At 38.4% G+C, this 24259-nt stretch overlaps 2 protein-coding genes across 3 annotated transcripts; one reads left to right on the forward strand and one right to left on the reverse strand.

Moving 5' to 3' along the window:
* Positions 1-9: 9 nt before the first annotated feature.
* On the reverse strand, positions 10-6050 carry hgd (homogentisate 1,2-dioxygenase). Of its 2 annotated transcripts, none has more exons than XM_051881993.1 (13): positions 5832-6050; positions 4420-4491; positions 4257-4345; positions 3988-4153; positions 3808-3899; positions 3681-3715; positions 3469-3548; positions 2286-2385; positions 2060-2184; positions 879-983; positions 672-798; positions 404-585; positions 10-330 (listed from the first exon to the last, which is right to left on the reverse strand). In XM_051881993.1, the coding sequence occupies exons 1-13, from the start codon at positions 5844-5846 to the stop codon at positions 187-189; spliced, it is 1332 nt and encodes a 443-aa protein (XP_051737953.1). In that variant the 5' UTR covers positions 5847-6050; the 3' UTR covers positions 10-186. The 2 variants fall into 2 exon arrangements, with proteins under 2 accessions (XP_051737953.1, XP_051737954.1); XM_051881994.1 differs by lacking the exon at positions 5832-6050 and adding an exon at positions 4978-5328.
* An 8596-nt stretch (positions 6051-14646) lies between these two features.
* arxa (aristaless related homeobox a) lies at positions 14647-23849 on the forward strand. Its single transcript, XM_051882060.1, has 5 exons — positions 14647-15619; positions 16282-16831; positions 18534-18579; positions 20051-20376; positions 20655-23849. The coding sequence occupies exons 1-5, from the start codon at positions 15436-15438 to the stop codon at positions 20908-20910; spliced, it is 1362 nt and encodes a 453-aa protein (XP_051738020.1). The 5' UTR covers positions 14647-15435; the 3' UTR covers positions 20911-23849.
* Positions 23850-24259: the final 410 nt, after the last annotated feature.

A 24259-nucleotide genomic window follows, 5' to 3' on the forward strand; every position in this document is an offset into this window, starting at 1 on the left:
CACACAGTATTTTTTGTCATTTCATTTAATTTTATTGTTTATATTCCAATAGTAGGTTTTATTGTGATATTTCTGGTTAACTAAACCTCATATCTAGTGATAAACCCATTGTGAACCACATGTCAGGCAAATCAAATATGATGACTGACTAACATTCTCTCGAGTTTTAACTATGTACGTCATGTTTTATTTGCTGCTGGGTTTCCAGTTTGGATTGAAGTGACTCTTTAATGCTTCCCAGCATTTATAGTAGTTCTTATCCAGACGGTGACAGGTGTCCAATCCCCACTTGGTCACAGCCATGCTGAAGGATGACTCGAACATGAATGCCTGTTTGATAAAGCATTGTTTAAAACCTGCTCTGGCCTTTAATGTATTATGAAAATGAAACATTTAAAATTACCATAGTGCCCTCAGCAACTCTCTCTGGTTTAAGAACAGCTGTGCTGTTCTTCTCAAAACAGTCGACATCAGGGCCATGTGGAGTCATTATGCTGTGGAGACTGGCTCCTCCAGGCTGGAAACCCTCTTCCTTTGCTTCATAGTGGCCTTTGATCAATCCCATAAACTCGCTCATGCAGTTCCCTTTTAGCCAGACAGAGGGCGCTCTTTAACAGCTTGAAACTTCATTTGGTTTCAATACAAGTATGTAACGTTAGTCAACAACTTACTATGGTAGTAGGGAGGCCGAAAGGTATGGTCAGCTACACCCCAGCGAGGGGGGAAAATCACAAAATCTGCAATGGCCACACCTGGGCGAGTGGACTTGGCAGTCAAAACGGTGAAAATCGAGGGATCCTGGAAATAAAGATTCAGGTAATTTAAATTAGAGCGCAAATGTGTTGATTTTAAAACGTCAAATATAGCAAATTACTCACTGCGTGATCAAACGCCACACAGTTGATGGCCATGAAGTTCTCCAGATTGTATTTGTACGGTGTGTAGTTTCCGTGCCATGCCACCACATTAAATGGCGAAAAGTCCTATTAGAACATTTAAAATGACAAAAAAAAAAATGGATACTGTAATAATAAACCACATAATGAATTTCTGTTGGCTTTAAGTATTTAATCAATAGTAATGTCAAACTCGAAACACTAAGACGTGCGATCAATGTCCTCAATAAAACAAACAAAACCACATCGTCTTGTTTTGACGCTCTACATTTGAAATAGTAGGTTATGGGGCGAAAAAAATGTCTTCGTTAAAAACCGCAATTTTATACACCCTTCGCTTGATAATGTTGCAGCAGGCAGGTTTTGAATTCTAGCAAAATCAATATAATTCATTACAGCAAAGACTGCCTGCTGTCCAGACCCTCATGCGCCCTCCTGTTGTTTCAACCCACCCACATGTACAAACACACACACACATACATCCAGGTAAAACATCAGTCACAACTGTACACACAAACACAAATTCAGCGACTCAAACAAAAACACGACTGTTTTTACAGTTACATTCAGTCACACAAAGACACTCTCTGTGCCCCCTGGGGTTTCTGGGACCCCAAGGTTTGTAATCTCACAGGCATAACAGTTCTTGGGATAACTCTACCAGACTCTATTAAAACGAAGAAGAAAAAAACACTCATACACACAAAACAAACATATTTTCCCAGTCAAGCAAATAATAAGCTAATTTAAGCAATTTTAGCACTCAGTTGGAGGACAAAACAACAGGATAAGGCAGTACCTTCTCCTTCAAGACTGTAAACCATTTAAACCGAGTACAGATGATGGGACCTGTCTCCACGGCTATAGATGTGCTCTAACTGCATTTTTTCTTTGTTACAATGGGTGATACTGCTTCGTGATGCTACTTTTTCTGTTTCTAATTTGCTCCTGACAACCATAACAAGTCAATTATTCACTCGACAGGACACAGGGAAATAAATTCAGTGCAAAATGAATGCTTAATGCTTGAAATCTTGATCTTATTTAAAAACGTATCCAGCATGGATTGTACAGATTGTGTGTAATCCATAAATATTCAGCGCTTTATTGATGCAGCAATGTTAGTAATGGAAATTACTAATGACGCGATAATTTCATGGTACCTGTTGACATGAAAAGAGCTTTCCCTGGTACTTGTTGACAATGGTGTAACCGGTGGCTACAGTACGGTCCTCATACCAAGCCACAGGCGTTTGGAAGTCCCTGGGGTTAGCCAATCCATTAGCCCCTGCAGTGTTGAACCAAATGAATGGATTTTTCTCAGCAGCCAATGAAAACAATATATTACTCAGAGGCATTAAAAAAGAAATTGTGTTGTATATACAGTACCTATAGGACCCAGGTCAGGCAGCTCAAAATGGGCTCCAAACACCTCTAGAATGTATCCCCTGGTCTCTCCAAACACATCAACACTAAAACGCATCCCTTGCTGGAAAACGTAAATAATTTGTTGTTCGGATTTTTGGGGTTCAGTAAGATTTTTTTGGTAATAAAATTACGTTTAAGAAAGATTAGTTCACTTCAGAATTAAAATTTCCTGATAATTTACTCACCCCCATTTCATCCAAGATATGTGTGTCTTTCTTTCTTCGGTCGAAAAGAAATTAAGGGATCTGAGGAAAACATTCTAGGATTTTTCTCCATATAGTGGACTTCACTGGGGTTCAACGGGTTGAAGGTCCAAATTGCAGTTTCAGTGCAGCTTCAAAGGGCTCTACACGATCCCAGCCGAGGAATAAGTGTCTTATCTAGTGAAACGATCGTTCATTAAAAAAAAAAAAATGTATATACTTTTTAACCACAAATGCTCGTCTTGCACTAGCTCTGCGATGCGCCACGCATTACGTAATCATTTCGGAAAGGTCACACGTGACGTGGGCAGAAGTACCGCGGTACGGCGAAAAACTCCATCTCATTTTCTCCTTCAACTTCAAAATCGCCCGACATCGTTGTTTTACCTTTTTTTGTAAAGGGCGTTTGACTTAGTCTTTGCACGTTCGCTTTGTAGACTCAGGATCAGTACTTCTGCCTACGTCACATATGAGCTTTCCAACCTGATTATGTAATGTGTGGCGCATTGCAGAGCTAGTTCAAGATGCATTTGTGGTTAAAATGTATATAAATTTGTATTTTTTTTTAGAAAATGACCGATCGTTTCGCTAGATAAGACCCTTATTCTTCAGCTGGGATCGTGTAGAGCCCTTTGAAGCTGCATTGAAACTGCAATTTAGACCTTCAACCCGTTGAACCCCACTGAAGTCCATTATATGGAGAAAAATCCTGGAATGTTTTCCTCAAAAACCTTAATTTCTTTTCGACTGAAGAAAGACATAAACATCTTGGATGACATGGGGGTAAATTATCAGAAAATTTTAATTCTGAAGTGAACTTATCCTTTAATTAGCAAGGATCCAATTGATCAAAAGTGACATTAAAGAACATTACATTGTTACTATATATATATATATATATATACCAAACCAAATCTCAGATATAGATATTAGAGTGGCACCTGAATGACACAAATCTCATTGGGCTCCACCATCATCTTCCCAAATTCTGTAGTAATCAGGATTTCACGTTGTTGAGGCACTGAAACACAGATTGCAATGTTAATTAAAAGGCGTTACTACTAAAGCACTTTTAAATATCATCTACTAATCCTGAAAGATGAAGATATAATGATCTTGGGGAAAAAAATATGGCAATGAATAACAAGCTTACCAATAAGGAAATCTCCATCTGCATTTTGGAAACATCTATGAAGAGAAAAAGTACCATCTTACAAAAAACATCATAAACAGAGAATTAGGATAAAATCATTGGTGAATTGAATCCAATTCAAACTGACTTATCAGTCATTGAAGTGTTACAGGTGTACATGTGGATGGCGATTCCATTACGAGATTTTGAATCTCCAGCTCCACAAACTGTATGTAGACCCTGAAAATGTCAAACCAATGAGGTTGAGACTGAAGATTATTTAAATATGAAGGAAATATGAGCAGTGTACAAGGATGGAATCTTTTACCGATATGAAATCCACTTTTTTCTCTGAAGATTTAGGGATGTTAAACGGCTTCCATCGTAGCTGGTTGGGGTCAGGCTCCACTTCATTCCAGTTCTCTGTGAGATCTCCACAGCTCATCGGAGTAAAAGGTTTGTGGCGCACAGAGGGTAAAATGCGGTATAGCCAGCTATAAACAGATACGTGTGCTGTGCTCAGTTCTTATAAATCTTAAGAGTTTAGGTCTGACTGAAATGACTTTTTACATATATTTACATATATTCGACATATACCTTCGCTTATTGGTTGACCGTGGGCAAGTGAAGGCAGAGCCAGAGAGTTGCTCATTATACAGGCCATATGGACACACTTGTGGATTGTTCTATAAGACAAAAATCTGAGCATTTGATGTATAATGTTTATTAGTCAGGTAGATGATCAAAGTTTTGGTATTACCTGTCCCTCAGGTAGAGATCCTGGACAGCGAGGGTCCTCAGAGGCAAACTCATTGCCAAAACCACTCATATACTGCAACACAGTTATTTGACTACTGTAAGTATGAGTTAATTTTATTTTCAGAATGATCTAGATGGCAAAAGGTCATAAAAGAGAATAGAAAAACAAAAGAAGCTGTGTAGAACCATCTTAGTATCTCCTCCTTCCTATGAGTGAGCGACAACAAATGTGCTTAGTCATGATGCATCTGCAGATGTGTTCAGAGCAGCTCTTAAAGATCTCAAAGATTGCATAAGCTAATTGAAAACATAACACATGGAGGGGTAAAATATGACAATAAACAATAATCATATAAGATTTCTACTGAAAACACCTGACAATTTTTTTTTTTTTTTCTATTGGCCAGTTGTTTACATTCTTGTCTACAAGTAGACAATTGAGATCAGCAGGAGTCCACTGTCGCTAGACAATAAATTCCTCTTGACATTATGCCTTTGTTCTATAAAACGAGTAATCTGTTGAAAAGCATTTATAAACTTAAAGTTTTATATAGCCTACTTTGCTTTGCTGTAGAGCCTAGATTAACCTCATCTGGGCAGCTGCAGATTCCAGTGATCTGATTGGTCAGGTTGGAACGCCCCCCAAATCCTCATGTAACGATGTTTGAATAAATTCCATCGAATCGGTTCTTTTAAGCAATTCGCTTCAAAGAACCGGTTCATACATATGTAGGCATTCCTGTAGGCTCTAAGTTTTATTAATTATGGTGTTTGTTGTAATGACATGTGTCCCAGTTAAGTTTGTTTATCAGTTCTATAATTCAGCTCATAAAACAATAAAGTAACTTAAATATTTGCATTTACATTAAACAAAACTGAAATTTAACGAAATCTCCCGATGAGTTGTCCACTCGAGAATCGCTCGGAAAAATAAATGTTGTTTCGTGAACAAATCGTCGAAAGCTGCGTTTCCCAAAAGCATTTTTAGGCTTTTCTTTAAATTTCTACGATCTGCTTAATAGGCTAAAGGTGGTGTTGGGCGACACAGCCAAGACCAGGTTTGTGAATCATTTTAGCGACTCATTGAAAAGATCCGACTCAAAAGAGAGATTCGGACATCACTATGCTCATAGGATGTGCGGTGAAGTGAGTCTACAGAAAAACGTAATAACCATGCATAGTTTTTATATTTAGTATATAGGCTATGTGTGAGTAAATAAAAAACTATGTTTGAGAAAAAAAAAGTCTTTTAAAGAAAACGTTAAATAACTGGAAAAATCTGATGAATAAACCTGTATTAAGCTTACGATACTACAATATAGGGTATGTAAATTTATTGAACTTCATGAGTTTTATTTTAGACTTTATTTTTTATTTTAAGCATTCGTCCATAGAAGTCCAGAGTGCACTTACCTTTAGACCAGCCATTTAGCGTTATCTATTGATATAGTCTAGTAATATTTAAACTTTTCAAAATAAGCAGCAACTTTCCACAAATGACAGAAGATCTTCCGTCCCTTGAAACCGCTCCGAATCAGCGCTCTTTCCCTGCAGAAGACCGAGGGAGGAACTTGTGTCGTATTTACGTTTTTCTCAATATGGTTTTAATCAGACTCAGACACGACTCGTGACGCAACCAGAGATTTGGGCAACGTTTAAGAGGGGAGGAGAGGTTTGATGTTCAGAAATCCTAAAAAGAATGACCCCTGGCAAAGGTACAGCAAATGTCAGTTAAGGCAAGATCGTAAAGTCCATTTCTCCATACTTTAACAAATGCACGTAGGCCTATTTCATGTTCAATAGGGGAGTCCAGGGAGTGTTGTAGCATTTTGTTAGTACATCAGTTTTGTGGTTGTTGTTTTTTAAAGTTTAATTATGCGTCTCAAACCTTAATATAATATTAGGCTACCATATTTGTGGAAATAGTATCACAATTTCAAAAAATGTAAACCAATTTAAAAAAAAAAGATCAAAACAGCAAATAAAATTGGATTATAGAAATACAGCATACAAATCAAAGGCTAATAGGTTAATCACATTTACACTGTGGTAAATGTAGGCCTATGAGCTTTTCGTTTTCCCCTCCCCATCTGGTCAAACATGATATTTCTAGTTTAATGTTTTATTTTTTAACATGCATGTTGTGTGGATGTTATATCAAATTTAACAAGAGAACCTGCAAATTCATATGATTCCAATTCATGTCATTTAACATCCATTTAGATGACCACAATTTAAAGTAGAAGATGTAAAGTTAATTTGATCTTTCAAAATAGTTTTTTTCCCCATCCTGTAAGTTCTTAATGTCTCTGAGGCTTAGTAGCTATCATCTCAGAAGGGTCTAATTTTCTAATTTCTTATTACCTAAAAACATACAAGTCTATACAGAAAATCTGTAAGTTGTATGTGCTTCATCCTGCACTGCACTTTGAATAGGCCAGAGCTGTTCAAACGTTGTAGTTGTTTCCATAATTTAAACATAGCCAACAGGCCGAGCCATTATGTAGGTTTGTGTCTAAGGTTCCACAGTATGACACCGAACTCGGGCACGGGTCCAATTGTGCATTTCTTTCGGAGAAAATGAATAGGCGTAATAAAAAACAGAAAACAATATCACGTCGAATCAATTTGCCTCTTTCATTCCACACACTATTCCCTTTCTCTCATCTTTTGGGGAGGTGATGTGTTGGTGGGGTAAATTATGGCAATTCTCATGGTGAGGCGCAAATAAACTCAGAGCGGCAGAAGTAACTGTTCTCTACTGAAGCGTGCAGCTGTGCCGAGACTCCCGCTGGCAGGCCGTTTAGGTGCTGTGCTCAAGTCGAGAAAGACTAATGCCGGAAAATATCTCGACCCAGTCTGCGGAAATTGATCTGCTCCTCAGGGAAAAAATGACTGATTTTAATTTTGTCACGCCTCTCTCTCTCTCCCTCGCCTTTCTTAAAGTAAGCCACGTTCTTCCACAGGCAATAGAGTGACAAAAATGGCTCATGATAGGTGCACAGATGAGCAAGAGTATTTTCTACAATATAGCCTTGATGTTCTCCCCCCCCTGGACAAACTACATGTTGATGGACTTGAAATCAGTCCCCCACACATTCCGTTCAGTGCAATTCACAATCACAGGATGCAGGGTGGTCCGTAAATCCTGAAAATTCAGGATAGATGGTACAGCTAGTGTATATGGATTTTTGGAAGGACCCCAGACCGAGCCTGATGCATGAGCAAGTGTGTGATAAATATGCTTCCAAATGCTGCATCCTGATCTCTCTCACCTCCTGCTGCATTTGCACCGGCGGTAGTTCCACTTACCGCTGAATAGATTTGCTGAGACACCCACTGTCCCCTTTTAAAATGAAGAGCAACTGGCCTTGTTAAGGGAGTCTCTCCAGCGGCTGTAATGTTATGCAAATGGTTTAATATGAAGATAAAGACTGTAGCGGCATGCCACGCTCTACCAGTTCAAGCCCCGGTGGATCCTCAGAGCCTTCACTAATGAGAGAGGGATTATTCTGGAGTCATTAAATGGTGCCCTCCCTGACATCTCTCCCCTCCTCCCCCAGTTATGCCCATTAATGCACTGTACACAGACTTTAGAGATACCTTTTACCACCGGCTCCTGGTTTTTTACACATCAGAATGTCACTGAATAGCAAATTACATTCTCTTCCCACAGAGAAAATTGCTTTTGAATCGCTTAGTTATAAAGATTTTTTTTTTTTTTTTTTAGGAAGAAGGGGGGGAAAACATGCGAAAACATAATTACTTGTGTTGAAAATCTCATTGGCAGTTGTTGCAGCTGGTTGCTCAGAAAATTTATTTAAAGAATTATGTGGAAATGCATCTGTGTGTGTTTATGTTTGGACATGCACAAGAACATGCACTTTTATAGACCAATACTGATGCATTAAAGGGAAAGTTCACCCAAAAATGAAAATTTTGTCATTACTTACTTCCCCTTAGGTTGTTCCAAACCTGTATGAGTTTCTTTCTTCTGCTGAAAACAAAAGAAGATATTTTAAAGAATGTTGGTAACCATACAGTTGACGGCAATTGCTACCATCAACTGTCTGGTTACCAACATTCTTCAAAATATCTTATTTTGTGTTCAGCAGAAGAAAGAAACTCATACAGGTTTGGAACAGAATGAGGGTGAGTAAATGATGACAAAATATTCATTTTTGGGTGAACCATCCCTTTAATTATAATCAAAGTCCCTTTAAGACAAGATATTTCATTCGGAGGCCATCTTTGAAACGCCTCTTTTGCATACAAGTGCAGCTCCTATCTCTGGGAATGGGGAAACATCAAATTCTCCAAAGCTGTTTGACAAGCTTTCGATTAAATTTCACATTTGAAATCACCAATGAAATCTGACAACAACTGTCTCATAAATTTTGTTTCTATGACAAAGAATCATGACAAAAAAAACAAAAAAAAAAACAGTATTTTTCAGGCTGGATTAAGCTAATGCGCAGTCCTAAAGTGCGCGTCTCGTGTCTCATTTCGGAGGCGCGCGTCTGACTGTTTCTATAGGAACCGGAGTTTCTAATGGCCGCTGCTGTGACTTGTTGACTTTACCAATCGGCGATTGGCTCTTATTTAGAAGGCGGGACTTATTCCGCCATATTGCGCGTTGCACTTTTTTTTTTTTTTTTTTTTTTTTTGCACGCGTTGCACTTTCTCCCATTCAAAACAATACGAGTGACGCGTCTTGTGTTATTCTATAGTCTTTGGTATAATGTAACTGACACAACATTGCACAAGCTATGAGCTAGCTATAATGGTTCAGATGTGGCTAGATAGCTTAGTGCCCTAATATCAAAGAACAGCATGGATTCAGGTAATATCTGATTGATTCGCAGATACTTACACTGAACAACACCACGCAGCCACGTGTGTCGCCTCAAACTCATTATTCTAAGCTCAAGGAGGAAATTTGCTTTTTGTGAGTGGGTGAGTGAAAGAGATGAGAATGAATGACAAAATAGTGGATGACCCTCACATGTCCACTGTTGCTTTTTGACCCTGTTAAATTCCTGTTGTCGCAAACAGGGGTGAGACCGACATGACCCCGAGGGACAGACCGAATTTACTGTTACTACTTCCTAACCACAGGGACTCCAAGCACCAAGAAATGGAGAAGTAAGAAATCCAATATAGATTGCATGGCTTCACTTGGCTCCCCATCGTGCAGTTCAGAGCTCAAAACGTTTTTGTCTCTCCCACTAAATTGGTCTGGGGGGCTTGGAGAGCAGTCAACTTCTACTAATGATGCCCTCTGATACATTCACATAAAATTCTTGGCCTTTTCACACATACACATCTCGGTCCATGGCAAACACACAAACAAAGGAAAATATCTCCTTTTATCACTGTCAGCCACCCCTGACCACTTCCAATCTGCCAGCTACAGGGAAGCAAAACAAACATAACTATGGGAGCTAGCATTCTGAAGGAGAAAAAGAAAGAGGGGAATAGAATAACTGGCCTCGTGTGGAGGCAGTGACTGGAGACAGGGACGGAGCTGGACTGAGCTGTCACAGCAGCCATTACCATCACAGCTGAACTCCAGAGAAGCCATCTCAACGCCACGCAGGAAGCTAATTTCATTTGAGATGAAGTCTCTGATGAACTGCTGTGGATTATCCCCTATAAGTATCCACAGACCTCATTAACAATACCCCAAGACATCATGTTTGATGCGTTATCAACATCTCCCGGGCCTCGATGAATTAGGTATATAGGCAAGGACATATTTTTGCTAAGTTTTAGCCTACAGTGCAAGGCCAGTTTGTGGGTTTTCCAATTTTCCTCTGATGCTTTACAGGTCCACTAGATGTCAGTAGAACCAATACAACATATTTGGTATTGGCCACTGGCCATTTATCAAAACAGTTTGATAATTGGTCACAATATTAGGTCTGCCCTACATTACATTTTGAGTGAATGTCATGTGGTGTAACCTATCAAATAAAAAGTAAAAAAGGTAAACTTCAAAGGTCTGTGTGTACACAATCTTTTTTCCTCCTAAAATAAAAATAAGATATGATAAACATATCAAGAACACATTTTTATTCATAAATAAATAAACAGTTATGAGAGTCTAAATGGGTCCTCTGATTTATGGCCTTGTGTAACATAAACAGACTTTTTGCAGATTATTAAGCCTCTAATTTGGCAGATGAAAGGCCTTAAAAAAATCAATATATTTGAAAACAAAATTGAATGAACGAATCAATGTATGTAAGTATGAATGAATGTGCCTAGCTACTTAAAACTACTGCCAAAATTTCTTTTATCAAGAATTTCCACTTTTAAATGAGACTTATGTAATTTTTTCTTCCGTTTTACAATCTCACACCACATAGGCTTACACATTTTTACTTAAAGCCCCACAATAATAATAATAATAATAATTCAGAAAATAAAAAGATGTTCATCATATAGGCCTAGCTAAGATGTGTAGGCTATACAAGACGTTTCTGTACGAAATTATTGTTTTTTTATTTCATTTCTGAATAACGTAATAGATCGGGATAAAAAAAAAAAACGTCTTATCAATGACCCATAGCCTCCTATGTGTCAAGATGGTACAATATTTTTCCATAATACATGACCTCCTTCTGTGATGTTCTCCGGCTCTTGATAAAGCTCAGCGAAAGACACGAATTTTTTTTTTCCTCCCGTTGAAAACCTCTTGATTACTTCTTTTATACGAATGTCTAAATGTCATTTATTTCCTTGTGTCGTTTTTACAAAATTTACATAAAACTCAGACAAGGTCAGATAGCAGCTAAGTCCCTAATTTACTCTAATCAACTTTCATTTGCATGGCGATATTTGCGCGCGTTATTGACGCTAACTGAATAAATGGACTTCTTCAAATTCAAGGGGAGAGGTTTTGATAAGCTCATGGGAGAAGAAGAATAATTTGCATGTATTACTTTGATTAACTTAATAAAGGATTGTCATTCTTGAATTTAGACATTCATATTCTTTCCAAGAAGCAATCAATAAAGGGCAAGAGCACCTCTTTAGATCATCAGCGCACGCGAACTCTCTTTACAGGCAAAAAGAAAAAAGATATATAGAATAAAATAAATAAATGCCAAGTGCAGCAGCCCCTGTGAACTTCTTCAGACCTTAACGATAATAAGATCGGAGACGCAAAATTGTTCCAACTCATATTTATGACCTTTCACCCAAATGCATTATTAAAGAAGCCATTCCACGCTTCACGTTCCACAAATCGATAAGAATGCAGAGGAGACCTCACAGTCCCCTGTAATATACAAAAAAAAATTACATTCATACTTATATGAAATGATGCGCAAAAATTGAAAACTTGACAAACTTCCAAATGAGGCCAGTCGGCCGCAACTGTATGATCTCTACCGCACGGTATTAGGGGGTTGGAAATAGAGGCGGGGGGTTGTCTATCCTACCCCAAAAAGGCCTGAACCCTAAAGTATGCATTGTTTTTACATAAGTAACTTAGCCCTAGCCTATATGTTAAAACCGCGTTTCCAAACGTTGGATTAGCTTCAAGGTAGAATGCGCGAAATAACCGCCAGCGAACAGAAGTCGAGTTCGCCTGAGGAGGTCACCATAGCAACAGTTCGCAGTTCCAGCGGTAGGATCGTGCAAAAACAAAACAGAGTTGACATACAGTGATTATTTATAACTTTAATCCAGTGTTTTATTTAGAACGTCTTTATATTTACGTCATAGACATATATTTGCCAATCGACCACCCTGAAAGTCACTGAATAATAGCGACTTCACACACTTCGGGTGACTGGTCCCCCGAAAAGTCAGTTTAAGAGAAAAGGTGACGAAAACGTGTCATTTTTATTAGAAAGTATATAAAAAATAAGATAAAATTTGCTCAACAATGACTTAATTTTAGAAGTCAGGTTTCTATTTAATTGTATGTTGTGATTTTAAACATCAATGACTCACAAAATTGTGCAAATTAACTCCACAACTGAATGAATGTGGTCATGTGATTCTGAACTTGGATGGCTACTGCAAGTCGTCCATCTACACATATACAAATAATGTCGAATTCTGCGACCCACCGAATTACGTGACGGTATAGGGTTAGGATTATGATTGGGATATGGGATATTGGGATATAGCTCAATACAGCGCCTACTATAGGGTCACATAATTCGGTACAGTCACAGAATTCGGTACAACACCGGAAAGTAGGCTAGCTCATATCAAAATGGAGCAAAATCAACTGTTATAGCTCACAGAAACATCTTTCTGGAACCCCGCCAAATAAATAATAATAATGTGGCATACAAGCAATAAATCAATTGTGATCCTATTTACTTGTGTCTTCAAGGACAGGATAATCTTTGGTTAAATGTTTGAGTTGTCTTTCCTCTTCCTCCTTCTCTCCCTCTTTTTAAATAAATTCAAATTATCGAGTCAGATGAACAAAATTAGAGTCCTTTTGTTTTTATTAGTGCGTATTACTGTTGAAAATTACAGATGATCATTGCGTTCTAGATTGCTATTGTTGTTCCGATCATCGACTGTCATTCTAAACTTAAGCTAACAAAGTCATTAAATTGACTCCCTCGCGCTCTCATTATGCGTGGTGTTAATAACCACTAATTAACTTTGCTTACGCGCGCGTCTGAGAGCACGTCTTTTTGTTCGCCCTTTCAAGCAGAGCAGCATCCAATTAAGTCACAGCAACAGGAATGAAGACAAGCCACCTCTGGAGCACAACTGTCATCAGTGTGGCTCCTATATTCAACCACAGTAACCTCTACACGAACTAGGCTAATTAATAATCTGAACTTCCTCTGCTTTGAGATAGATAGAGAGATAGATAGATAGATAGATAGATAGATAGATAGATAGATAGATAGATAGATAGATAGAAAACATAAAATGGTTTAAATATGCAATTATCCGTGATTATCCATCATCAAAACGAAATGTGGCAGAAACTTTCCACATGAATTAGGCCTACAAATGATGATTTAAAATAGCGTCAATCATGATGCAGTTCTCGTTTAGTTTTTGCTCAACTGACTGGCTTTACCCATGAGCGCTGTTGTTAACACCAGGAGATGGCGCTGCTTGAAAACGTGGGAGTGATAGAGTCTATATTAGGGATTTAGACACAGCTGTTGAGCCGTTTGTAGTATAACATCACCGAAACGATGTAAAGTGTCACCTACTGTTACTTACAGTTTGAGAAAAGCTTCTTGTTAACGGAACAGGGGGGTGGTTTGCATACGCGTAGCCAAAACCCAACGGATTATGGGCCATGTAAACCCTTGCAAAACAGAAGACGATTGTAGAAATTATCAAGTTAGGCTGTTGTGAAAATATGACACACTGTGGTATCGGGTAATAGAGGAGCGTGAAACTGACTGGCACCCACTAACAGCTTGCCTGCCCCCCACTAACAGCTCGCCTGCCCGCACGTAGAGCGCTAAATAGACTCAGGACTGAATATGGGAAAATTGCGCATTTTTTTTTTTTCAAATGCGTGCGTGTAATTAGTGCATTTAAACAAAGCGCGGATGTCCTGCTGGCGGTAATAGTCCCTGACATTTCTTTTCTTGGGTTAATAACAGAGCGCGTATAAATGAATCAAATTGTGCCCCCAAATTACATAGCGACTTTAAATACCCGTCTGCATTACGCGCCTGTTTGGGAACGAGGAAAAAATGTCTTATATTGTTATTATTGTCATTACTCTGTTCTGTTGATCTGCTTGTATAGATGGTGCTGAAGTTTGAGGAAAAAATAATTCGTCGTGACAGAAATTGTCTTATTGTTTATGAAGACTGTTGCAGGGCATTTTGCTATCTCAAAGTCCAATTAACATCAAAACAGTATTCTCATACAGTATTCTCACGACCCTAATCTCAACAGAGCAGAATCATATAACCTATGAAGAGGAGAGAGTAAATTGCAGCTTCGTTGCAAGTTTGGGATTGAATTGTGAAAATGATCCTTTTAACATTGATGGGTCTGAGCGGCGGATAGGGGTCATGCCATCCGCAGCAGGTTAAATAGACTTTCATTTAAAATTACATTCTCAATCTGTCTCTTCAGTCTTCTGGAGACTAGTTGCCTGCAGTATACGCTCTCAGGGGCCTATTATCACCACCCTCACTTTTTAAGTCAATCATCTATGGCTATCTGATCGCTTCACTCTCTGAGAGGACAGGCAGTGAGGCTATAGGTGTGTGTAAACGCACGGGGGGACCAGGTGAACCCGGTCAGGCCTTGAGTTGCCTTGACACAGAGAATATAAAATATCATCAAATAGTATCACATCTCAGATATACAGACAGAACAACCAATATTAGACAAATTGACTCTTTTTAGAAATGGCTAAAAGTAAATGTATGGAACAGAGAATATAAAAATAATAGAAAAATGATAATAGAAAAAACTTCTTCTCAACAAAACAAACAGATATAGGCTACTATTTTTAATGCCAGTGTAGCCTATTTTAATAATAGCCTAACTGAAGATTCCTTCTTATTTATTTATTTTTAATATTTTATATATTTGAAAATGTAAAAAAGACATGATTAATAACAACAATAATATTTTAGTTATGATTTAAAAAAAAAAAAAAAAAAAACTCTGGCATCGCGGTATACAAAACGTGTTTCTAAATGTTTTAGATAAATTCTGAAGTTTTATTTATCTCCAACGTCTTTCTATTTTAATCTAATTTCAGTCTAAATGTGGAGGTGCTTATCCAGTAACTTAAGTAATCCATCACAACATTCGCTGAGTTCATAGTGTTTAACTTTAATAGAAAAATATATAAAGATCCCCCTTGTTCCCTTGGGAGCCAATCAGATTTGCGATACACGTCAATGCAACAGAATGGAGAGCGGAGCGACTGCGGATCAGTGCATATAGCATTAGCGGCCAGGGTGGGATAGGCAAGAGAGACGTTTCAGATACAGTGCGAGAGAGAGTAACAGTCACCCACTCGAGCACAATCTTGGACGATACAAATATGAGTAGTCAGTACGACGACGATAGCCGCGACCGAAGCGAATGTAAAAGCAAGTCGCCCACCGTGCTTTCCTCCTACTGCATAGACAGTATACTGGGCAGAAGAAGCCCGTGTAAAGTCAGACAACTGGGATCGCAAAGTTTGCCAGCACCCGTCAGACCGGACCACGACCAGTCAACCGAAGGTAAGCGTCTTTAACGTTATTTCTACTTCTTTTGTGCTGTTTTACGTTTAGTCACCAACATGGAATACAGTTAGGAGCGAAATGATTTCGTGTGACTTCATGATTTAACTTCATATTTGTGGAAATGCGTACAGAAATAGTCAGAAGCAACACCTTGGATCGCCTCTGGGTGTGAAAATAGAGTCCTGAAAGTTTTAAGAACCTTTCTAATTAAAGAATAAATTAAAATGAACAGCCTTGAAATGCTTCACTCGTTAAAATAAAGGTTTTAAAGGGGGTTTATGCAGTTGGGGAATCTTTTTAAGTTTCTTAGAAAACCATAAATAAACCCTCAGGGTTTCTTAATGGACCAATAATTTTGAAAAAGTAAAACATAGTAAAACCATGTTTTGACCATGGTATATATCAAATTACCATTTGATAGTAACATCATCACTATACAGTAAGCTACTGAAGACATTATAAAAATAACTTTTTAAAAAAAAATCGTATAATAAACTCAAAAACGTATGCAGCAAAATGGTTGTTATTGGCTGAAATACAAAAAACGTACATTTCTAAGTGCATAATATTTATAAACCCCCCAAAAGTCGTATATAATGCTGTCTTAATTTATACTGTTTGGTGCATTTAAAAACATTATGTTGTTTTATTTTTTCTAGTCACTTCTAAAGAGAACTCGTTTGACTCGGACATGCACCTGCCGCCCAAACTGCGCCGGCTATACGGCCCTGGAGGGAAGTACCTGGACTCCGGGAGGGGGTTTCACGAGCACATAGAGAAGAGTGAGAGGGAAAGACTGCTGGACCAAGCCTGTGAGAGTCTCAAAATCAGCCAAGCGCCACAAGTTAGCATCAGCCGTAGCAAGTCATACAGGGAGAACGCGCCCTTCAGCCAGAGTGATGAAGGCCAGAGTCCGGAGCACACGACCCAGGAGCTGGTGGAGCTCAGCACTCTGAAGTTTGAAGAGGATGTTGTCAAAGAGGAGGCGTGCGGAGACGCCAGTCTGTCTCCGAAGGATGAAGAGAGCATGCACAACGATGGGGATGTAAAAGATGGAGAGGACAGTGTGTGTCTATCGGCCGGCAGCGACTCGGAGGAAGGGATGCTTAAACGGAAGCAGAGAAGATACAGGACTACCTTCACCAGCTATCAGCTGGAGGAACTGGAGAGGGCCTTCCAGAAAACACACTACCCTGATGTGTTCACCAGGTATACCGCACAATAGCTTTCAGCAAAATGATGTTTAGACAGAGTCTATATATGGTTCATCTTGAGAACAACGATGACAGAAAAATAATATTCATGTAATGAATACGATGCATGTGTTAGAAAATGTCTGAAAGTATTTTTTTTTTCAAATATAAAAAAATATCTAAATAAAAAAAAATAGTTTCATTTATTTTTCATTTATTTATTATTATTATTATTATATCGAAAGAAACAGTAATCTATAGGCTAATTTATTTTTTTAAATTCCAGTACAAATCAAGTAAGGTAAATATTTAGGGTAAATATTTATATAAATTATATTTTTTTGAACATTTTTAAAATAGGCCCTATATGTAAAAATACAAAGCCCAAAATATATATATTTTTAGAAAACATTAAATCATGTAACCTTTGATAAATTCAAAAAGGGTGGATTCATGAACCAAAACATTTGTGGGAAACACTTGTTGTGCATATATATATTCCGCTTAAAAGCTAAATCTATTCATTACATTCTGAAAATGATTTAAATATATTCGCTTTTCTAGAAAATATTACTACACCGGTTAATCGTTTTTCCTTAAATCGGGGGCACAATCGGCGTGTCATTCTGTACAACAGGTATGAAAGCAAAAATCACTGAAATGTGTGTATACTTGTTTATGTCATGTGCTGTGCAATTTATTCACATTATTCTTTATGGGTCAGTTAATATGGGCCTTAAAAGAGCATAGGCCAGCAGCAGCCTATTTCACACTCAAATGTATAAATAAATAGTTTAAATTATTATTTATTTAAGAAGGTGAAGTGGTTTTGGGCCTATTTTTATTTTCATTGTGAAAATGCTTATTTTTGGGTTCAATTGTGGAACAGCATTAGAAAGTGAGCCATACATAATACTGACAAGACAAACTGAAATATAGGCTAAACGCCTCACATTATCAACATTTAAAAAATGTTATGGTTTTAGCCTATATAAAATAGCACAATAAAAGTATGCTCAATTTTAATACGAATGCTATGTATTAACTATAATATTAACTAATGTTCTAATGTTATGCATAGTTTGATTTTGAGTTACAATATTTTTATTAGCCTATAAAATATTGCTGTATAGTTGACGTTCTTTATTGAAATGTTTTTTTTTTTTTTTAAAACTGAACATTGATAAGAATTGTTTTTGAATTTGATTTTGAAAATACTGCCCACATTTATTCGTTATTTTTACAGTCACGTTGCATGAAAGAAAAGTAATCAATATGCCACACAACGTCTATTATATATATATATATATATATATATAATATAAAAACCATCAGTCTGCCCAATGACAGATTTACCCGAGGACCGGTTTTCTTTAACCAAAATGTTCGTTGTTGATCATGAAATATCGATGTTTATATTGACGTGGTAGATAATTGTCATAAATTTAGCCAGGTATATTTTCAGTAAATGCGCAATTGTCATATAATAGTCTAGATGCCATTATTTCCATCATTATGTTGTTACAGTCAGTGCACTAAAGGCTCGCACAACGAAACGAGCCATTATGAAAAACGTACAAGTTATCCGTTCGATTCTCATCAACCCCAAATTGCTTTCATAGGTTTCTGGCAATTTAGGCAAAATCTGTTTTCTTACGGTGTTTGTGGGGGAAGAAAATCCTTGCACATATTTTGATGATCTATATTTTGTGTTCCAGAGAGGAGCTCGCGATGAGGCTGGATCTGACAGAAGCGCGCGTGCAAGTGAGTAGGCTACTTTTATTTATTTTATTTTTTTAAGCACAAAAATAAAGCGAAAAATAAATCGAATTTAAATACACAATAATATTAACGTATACTGTATAAAACATAGTTGAGTGCCTCGACTTCATTCTGATGTTAAAAGGATTTAAATTGCAGCGAACTGAGAGAAATTACCTATAATATGACAACTTGTCGACATTTTGAAGGTAAAGATTAACTAAATGATGTGAGCCTGCGAATTCTTGCAATTTGCTTACTTATAGACGTTAAGACAATATACCTAATGGTCTATATTTAATTTCATTTTAAAATGACAATCGTAAACTTGGTTAAATGACCCTGTACGTCATGGCAAGGTCTTTCCTGTTATCGAAAGTTATTATACACAATAGAGCGAACATTTTAGCGGCAATTACACAGACGCCCCTGATTCATAAAAGCGCACTTAGCGAGAGAGCAAACACTGCTATTCCAGGGAGAAAATGGTGTTTGAATTCTCATCGCCGGCGCGGGGGAGAGGGAGGGGTAGGGGGGATAATGCTATTTGATTTCCCATTTTGTGATTGCAATAGACCGGCATTGATCCGATGCTTTGCACTTGGAACGAGTGAGAGACTATTAAGGGTGTTTGCCACCCCTCCTTTCTCTATTCAAAGCGTGGCTCGCATGTTCAAGCCCAACTCTCATAACCAAAGAGACAGTGCAAACATGAGGAAGCTACCAGGGTTATTGGCCGTGTAAAACAACAGATGTCAATTTGGAGATGTGAGAGAACAAATCACTTAACAGGCTCGATCAGGAGGTGATAAAGCTAATAAATGCCCCAGGGGCCACGTAATGCAAAACGGTTTCGAGCATGTGTGAGGGGCCAAGGTCCCTGTTGGTTCGTCTGTTGACACTTTCCTTCATTATGAAGTCCCTGTCTGCAGGTCTTGCTCTTGTGCCACAACCTGGTGGGGTTTAGCAGGATAGAAGGGGGATCGTGGGAAAGTTAAATAGCCTTTTGGAAGCAACTTACATTTGGAGGAATTTAATTTAAAGTGCATTAATTGTTATTGGATGCTGTTCCGACAGCTTTTGTTAACACGGCTCTTAATTACCACGCTCCACCCTGGTTTTTTGCTCTGCCCGAACCAGATTTTAATTAGCAAAGTTAGGGTAACAGACCGTAAGTTTAGGGCCATGTAATTACCCTTGACTTCCAGCCTATTTGTCACCTCATTAAAGCGAACCAAATATTGCACATGAACAAGAGCGACAAGCTCATGCTTAAATGACCATGCAGGCTGTCAGGTGGAATATTAATGGCTCTGGAACGTGAAGGGACAATTTTCAACTTCTCAAGGCCAACTATTTAAGCGTGTTGCTGACTTCAAACTTAATGGCATAGTACACTTAGCTGCATTCATCAGAACACCAGCAGTGAACAGTAAAGTTTGGACTTTAATGAGGATTCTCTCCCAAAACTCAGGTTTGGTTTCAAAACCGAAGGGCAAAGTGGAGGAAACGTGAAAAGGCAGGCGTCCAGGCTCACCCCACGGGCCTACCCTTTCCTGGGCCGCTGGCAGCCGCTCACCCCCTGAGTCACTACCTGGAAGGAGGACCCTTCCCACCTCACCCTCACCCTGCTCTGGAGTCAGCGTGGACCGCCGCAGCGGCAGCTGCTGCTGCATTCCCAGGCCTGGCTCCACCCCCAAACAGCTCCGCCCTCCCTCCTGCCACACCCCTCGGCCTAGGAACCTTCCTGGGCACAGCAATGTTCAGGCATCCAGCCTTCATTGGACCCACTTTTGGCAGGTAAAGACCTTTCGTGAACACAATAAGTCAAACATTTTAATAATCTAAAGAAACTTTTTCTGCTATAAAGAAGCTTTTGTGCAATGGAAAGTTTCCATGGATGCTAAAGTTTCTGTGTAATATATATGCATTTATAGCAATAATCGCATTTAAAGATGCCTATGGCTCTTATTTTGTACCTTTGACTCAGCAGACTGTTGCTAAACCTAAAAATTTGCTATATAATGTGAGTATGTTTGTATATTGAATCACAGGAACTCTGTCTCTCTTCTCCTTAGACTCTTCTCAAGTATGGGTCCTCTGACCAGTGCTTCCACAGCCGCCGCTCTCTTGCGCCAAACTGCACCGCCAGTGGAGGGTCCAGTGCAGCCGCCGGCAAACCTGCCAGACCCGCCTTCTTCCTCATCCTCTACGGCCGCCGACCGCAGGGCATCCAGCATCGCAGCACTGCGTCTCAAAGCAAAGGAACATTCGGCCCAGTTGACCCAACTGAACATCCTGCCGTCCGGCACTGCAGGGAAGGAAGTATGCTGATCCTTCTCCTTAAAAACAAAACAAAATATTAAAGAAACCATCTCAACAAAAAGCACGACCAAATCCATATAGCACTAGCACACCGGAGACCCATCAAACACTGGAGTCATCGCCAAGTCACAGAGCCTCCTACTGGACATCATCTCTAAATTTCACACAGTGCACCAAACATTTTTCAAAACCCTGAGTGTAATGTAGGCACCTCAGAGGGAAAGTTAGGGAGGCTGCGCTTGGTAAAGTCATTAAATCAATCCAGTCTTTTGGGTCAGGAGCAAATGTGGCAAAAGACACATTTACACCCACACAGAGAAGAACTACACTGCAATACACAGAGAACTCTAATTTCTTCCTAGTCTTCTCTCAGTGCTGAAGCAGAGATGGGTCAACATGCCAAAGGGAACTGCCACAACCTGCTACCCATCCTGAACCATATCCATTCAAGTTTGGCAAAGCAAATCAAATTTCTGAGAATGAATCCTCAGCTTTACTTTCTGTTTTCAACTCTTCTGTTAAATATATTTAGGAGAAAAAAAAAATAATGAAAAAGAAATGTTTGGTTTGTTTTAAGGATGAACAATGTGAAAATCTAAACTTTAGCCTGTTTACTGATCTGTTAAGGGTATCCTGTATATATAGCTCTGTTTTAAAATGAATGAAAGGGGGGCAAAATGACGAGAAAAAAAAATAGTTTATTTCAAAAGATGTTTTGAGAATATGCTCTCAGTGTAGTTCTGTAGGAATGGTTTCATGTAGATTCATCCTCTGTTCGTTTGATTCAAATTTTAGATTTTTAGATGATTATTTATGTCTGACCGGTAGAGACCTTGAAATCCAGACCGGGAAGTTTTGCTATTAAGTGAGAGTTTTCCCTGTCGCGCGCAGGGACCAGTCAAGTCGGAATAAAAGAAACTGGTGAAACAAACCCTTCTGTATTATTTACAACTAGTAATGCGAATTGAATTTAATGTATAGTACGCGTTTATCTTGGTAAAATGAAATGTGTCGATCACAAAAATTATCAATGTATGTGTTAATGTTTTTTTTTTTTTTTTAATGCTTAAATAGACGCGATAGCCTATTAATTCAACAAATCAGCTGGTTTTTATAGCCGTAAGAATATAGCCAGCTATATGATTTGCTGAATTTCTAGTAAATAGGCAATTATTCAGTAGGAGTCCGGAGTCGCTAATAAGAGAAAACAATTTAAGTGGTCACTTTAAAACATGAATCAATTACTACGGTGTGGCTAACTGCACAGTTAAGTAAACATTTATGTGGTGGAAAGAGCCTTTTTGTTTGTTTCAGTTTGCTATAAATGATTGAGGATAATTCATGTCGAGCATAATCAAAATAACGTAGGCCTATTTATTTTTATTTAGTCAGATGATGATATTCATGACGGCTCTATTATCCAACGCTTGACAAAAAGCGCCATTATTATTCCGCCATTTCATCCGTTGTAGGCCTTACAACTTGTAGAGGCGCTAAATTGGACGCAACATCTGTAAATGCCCAATTCAGTTAAGTCCCTTTCTCATTAATGAAGTAACAAGCAGTTTATCAAAAAGTCTTTCTTTCGAATTCCTTATTTAATTCCCCAAATCCCTCTCCGTTGGATCTCACGCGCGAAACGATGCCATTACAGCAATCAATGCGCTCCATTCAAACGAAGTCATTTTCGCCCATTTGACCCGTCCATGGTGTCGAACCAAATCGCGTGAAATTACCTCAAGGATTAATTTTCTCCTTTATCGCGCGCGCCGCTGAAAAGATTTCTCTTTTCCTTGTTTTACCCGCGCTAATCCGTTTCATTATGACGCCACAAACAAGCAGGATCAGTGAAGATGGAAACGAACGAAATGAAGACGGGTTGGGAGGCGTGAGGGGATCAGTGCTCCTATAACGCCCAACAAATTCTTCTAAACATCGCGCGTCAAGGACCCCCCTCTTGCAGCAAGTCCATATTAAACATGTTGGCATGCGAGAATATGTTCAAAGGAGCATTAAGCAAAGGAAACCAATTTTCTCTCCAGTGCCATACCTCCAAGCGAGGTGCATAGACTCTATTTGTAGAAGGGACCACTGGAGCGTGCAGCCCACTTCTGTTGGGATTTTTATGAGATTTTCCAGAATGCCTTAATCTTATTGTGAACATTATTAATGAATCGCAAACCAATTTGCTCGTAATATCTGGGGAATGCTCGCCACAATTGTAGAGGCACTGACCTGAAGTGCTTAGGGCAACTTTCTCTTTAACTCTTTTCTTACAATGCATGAATGAAGAAACAGATTTGTGGAGACTAAATTTGCCTCTCTATTTGTGGAGAGTGTGTAGATGATTCATTGCCAATATTCTGACCACAAAGAACACTCTAGAGTGCCAAAACACCTGTTTGGGAACCTTTTTTTTTTTTTTTTTAAAGGCACCCAAGTCATTGCAGCAAATAGGTGCATATTTAATTTACAAAATCTTATTTAAACATTTTATTGGAATAAAAGGCTTTACGTGTACATAAATTTCATCACAAGCAAAGTAAATAATTAAATACACGTTGGGATATATCCACACCTTCAAAAAAGTAACAGTGTTGATAATTGTGTAGCTCATTTAGCCTTGTGCTCAATGTCATGACAATGTTTTTATTAGGAAAAAATAATTCTGATATTTCTAAAAATACCCAGTTTTTAATAATCCGTTTCCTGCACAAAGTTCTGGTAGCATGGTTTCACATTTAAGACTGTTGTACTGACAAACCCTTGTCTTTTCGAAGTACTTTATGGCATTTTTTTTTAGTTTATGGAATTGTGCATAATTATCATAACCCTTTTAATGGTAACATGGTTGACAATTTCAAGTCTCTTTAATGTCTACTACTACAAAAAAAGAAAACAAAAGAGGGGAGAGAATAAGTAATTTCCCCACAAAAAATAAATAAAATGTCCATATTAGCTAAACCAGAATTTGGAAAAAATGCTGGGGACAGGACAAAAAGACACCCTTATGGAGAAAAGAAAAAAAAAAAATGCTGGATTTTTTTTGTTGTGTTAAAAATTGTAAGTTTTTAAGTCATCATTTACTTGTTAACAAGGAACAACAACAAACAAAAAAAAACATTTTGTGGAAAGACCCACCAATATACAATCTACAACATTTCAAATTAAGTGTACATTAACAGTTCATAAAATTTCACATGCATTCCCTTGATTTTAACTCACTGGGCTGTGCTTCAACCAGCGAATAATCACGCTTTTCCATCCCGACACAGCTCGAGACACCGGGGGTAGGTGAAAGCACTAAAGGCGCTTTGATGAGCCTCTCGTTTCCTATTGGAGCAGTAGAGTAAGAAAT

This window comes from Ctenopharyngodon idella, chromosome 23 (assembly GCF_019924925.1).
Source record: "Ctenopharyngodon idella isolate HZGC_01 chromosome 23, HZGC01, whole genome shotgun sequence".
Classification (NCBI taxonomy): domain Eukaryota; kingdom Metazoa; phylum Chordata; class Actinopteri; order Cypriniformes; family Xenocyprididae; genus Ctenopharyngodon; species Ctenopharyngodon idella.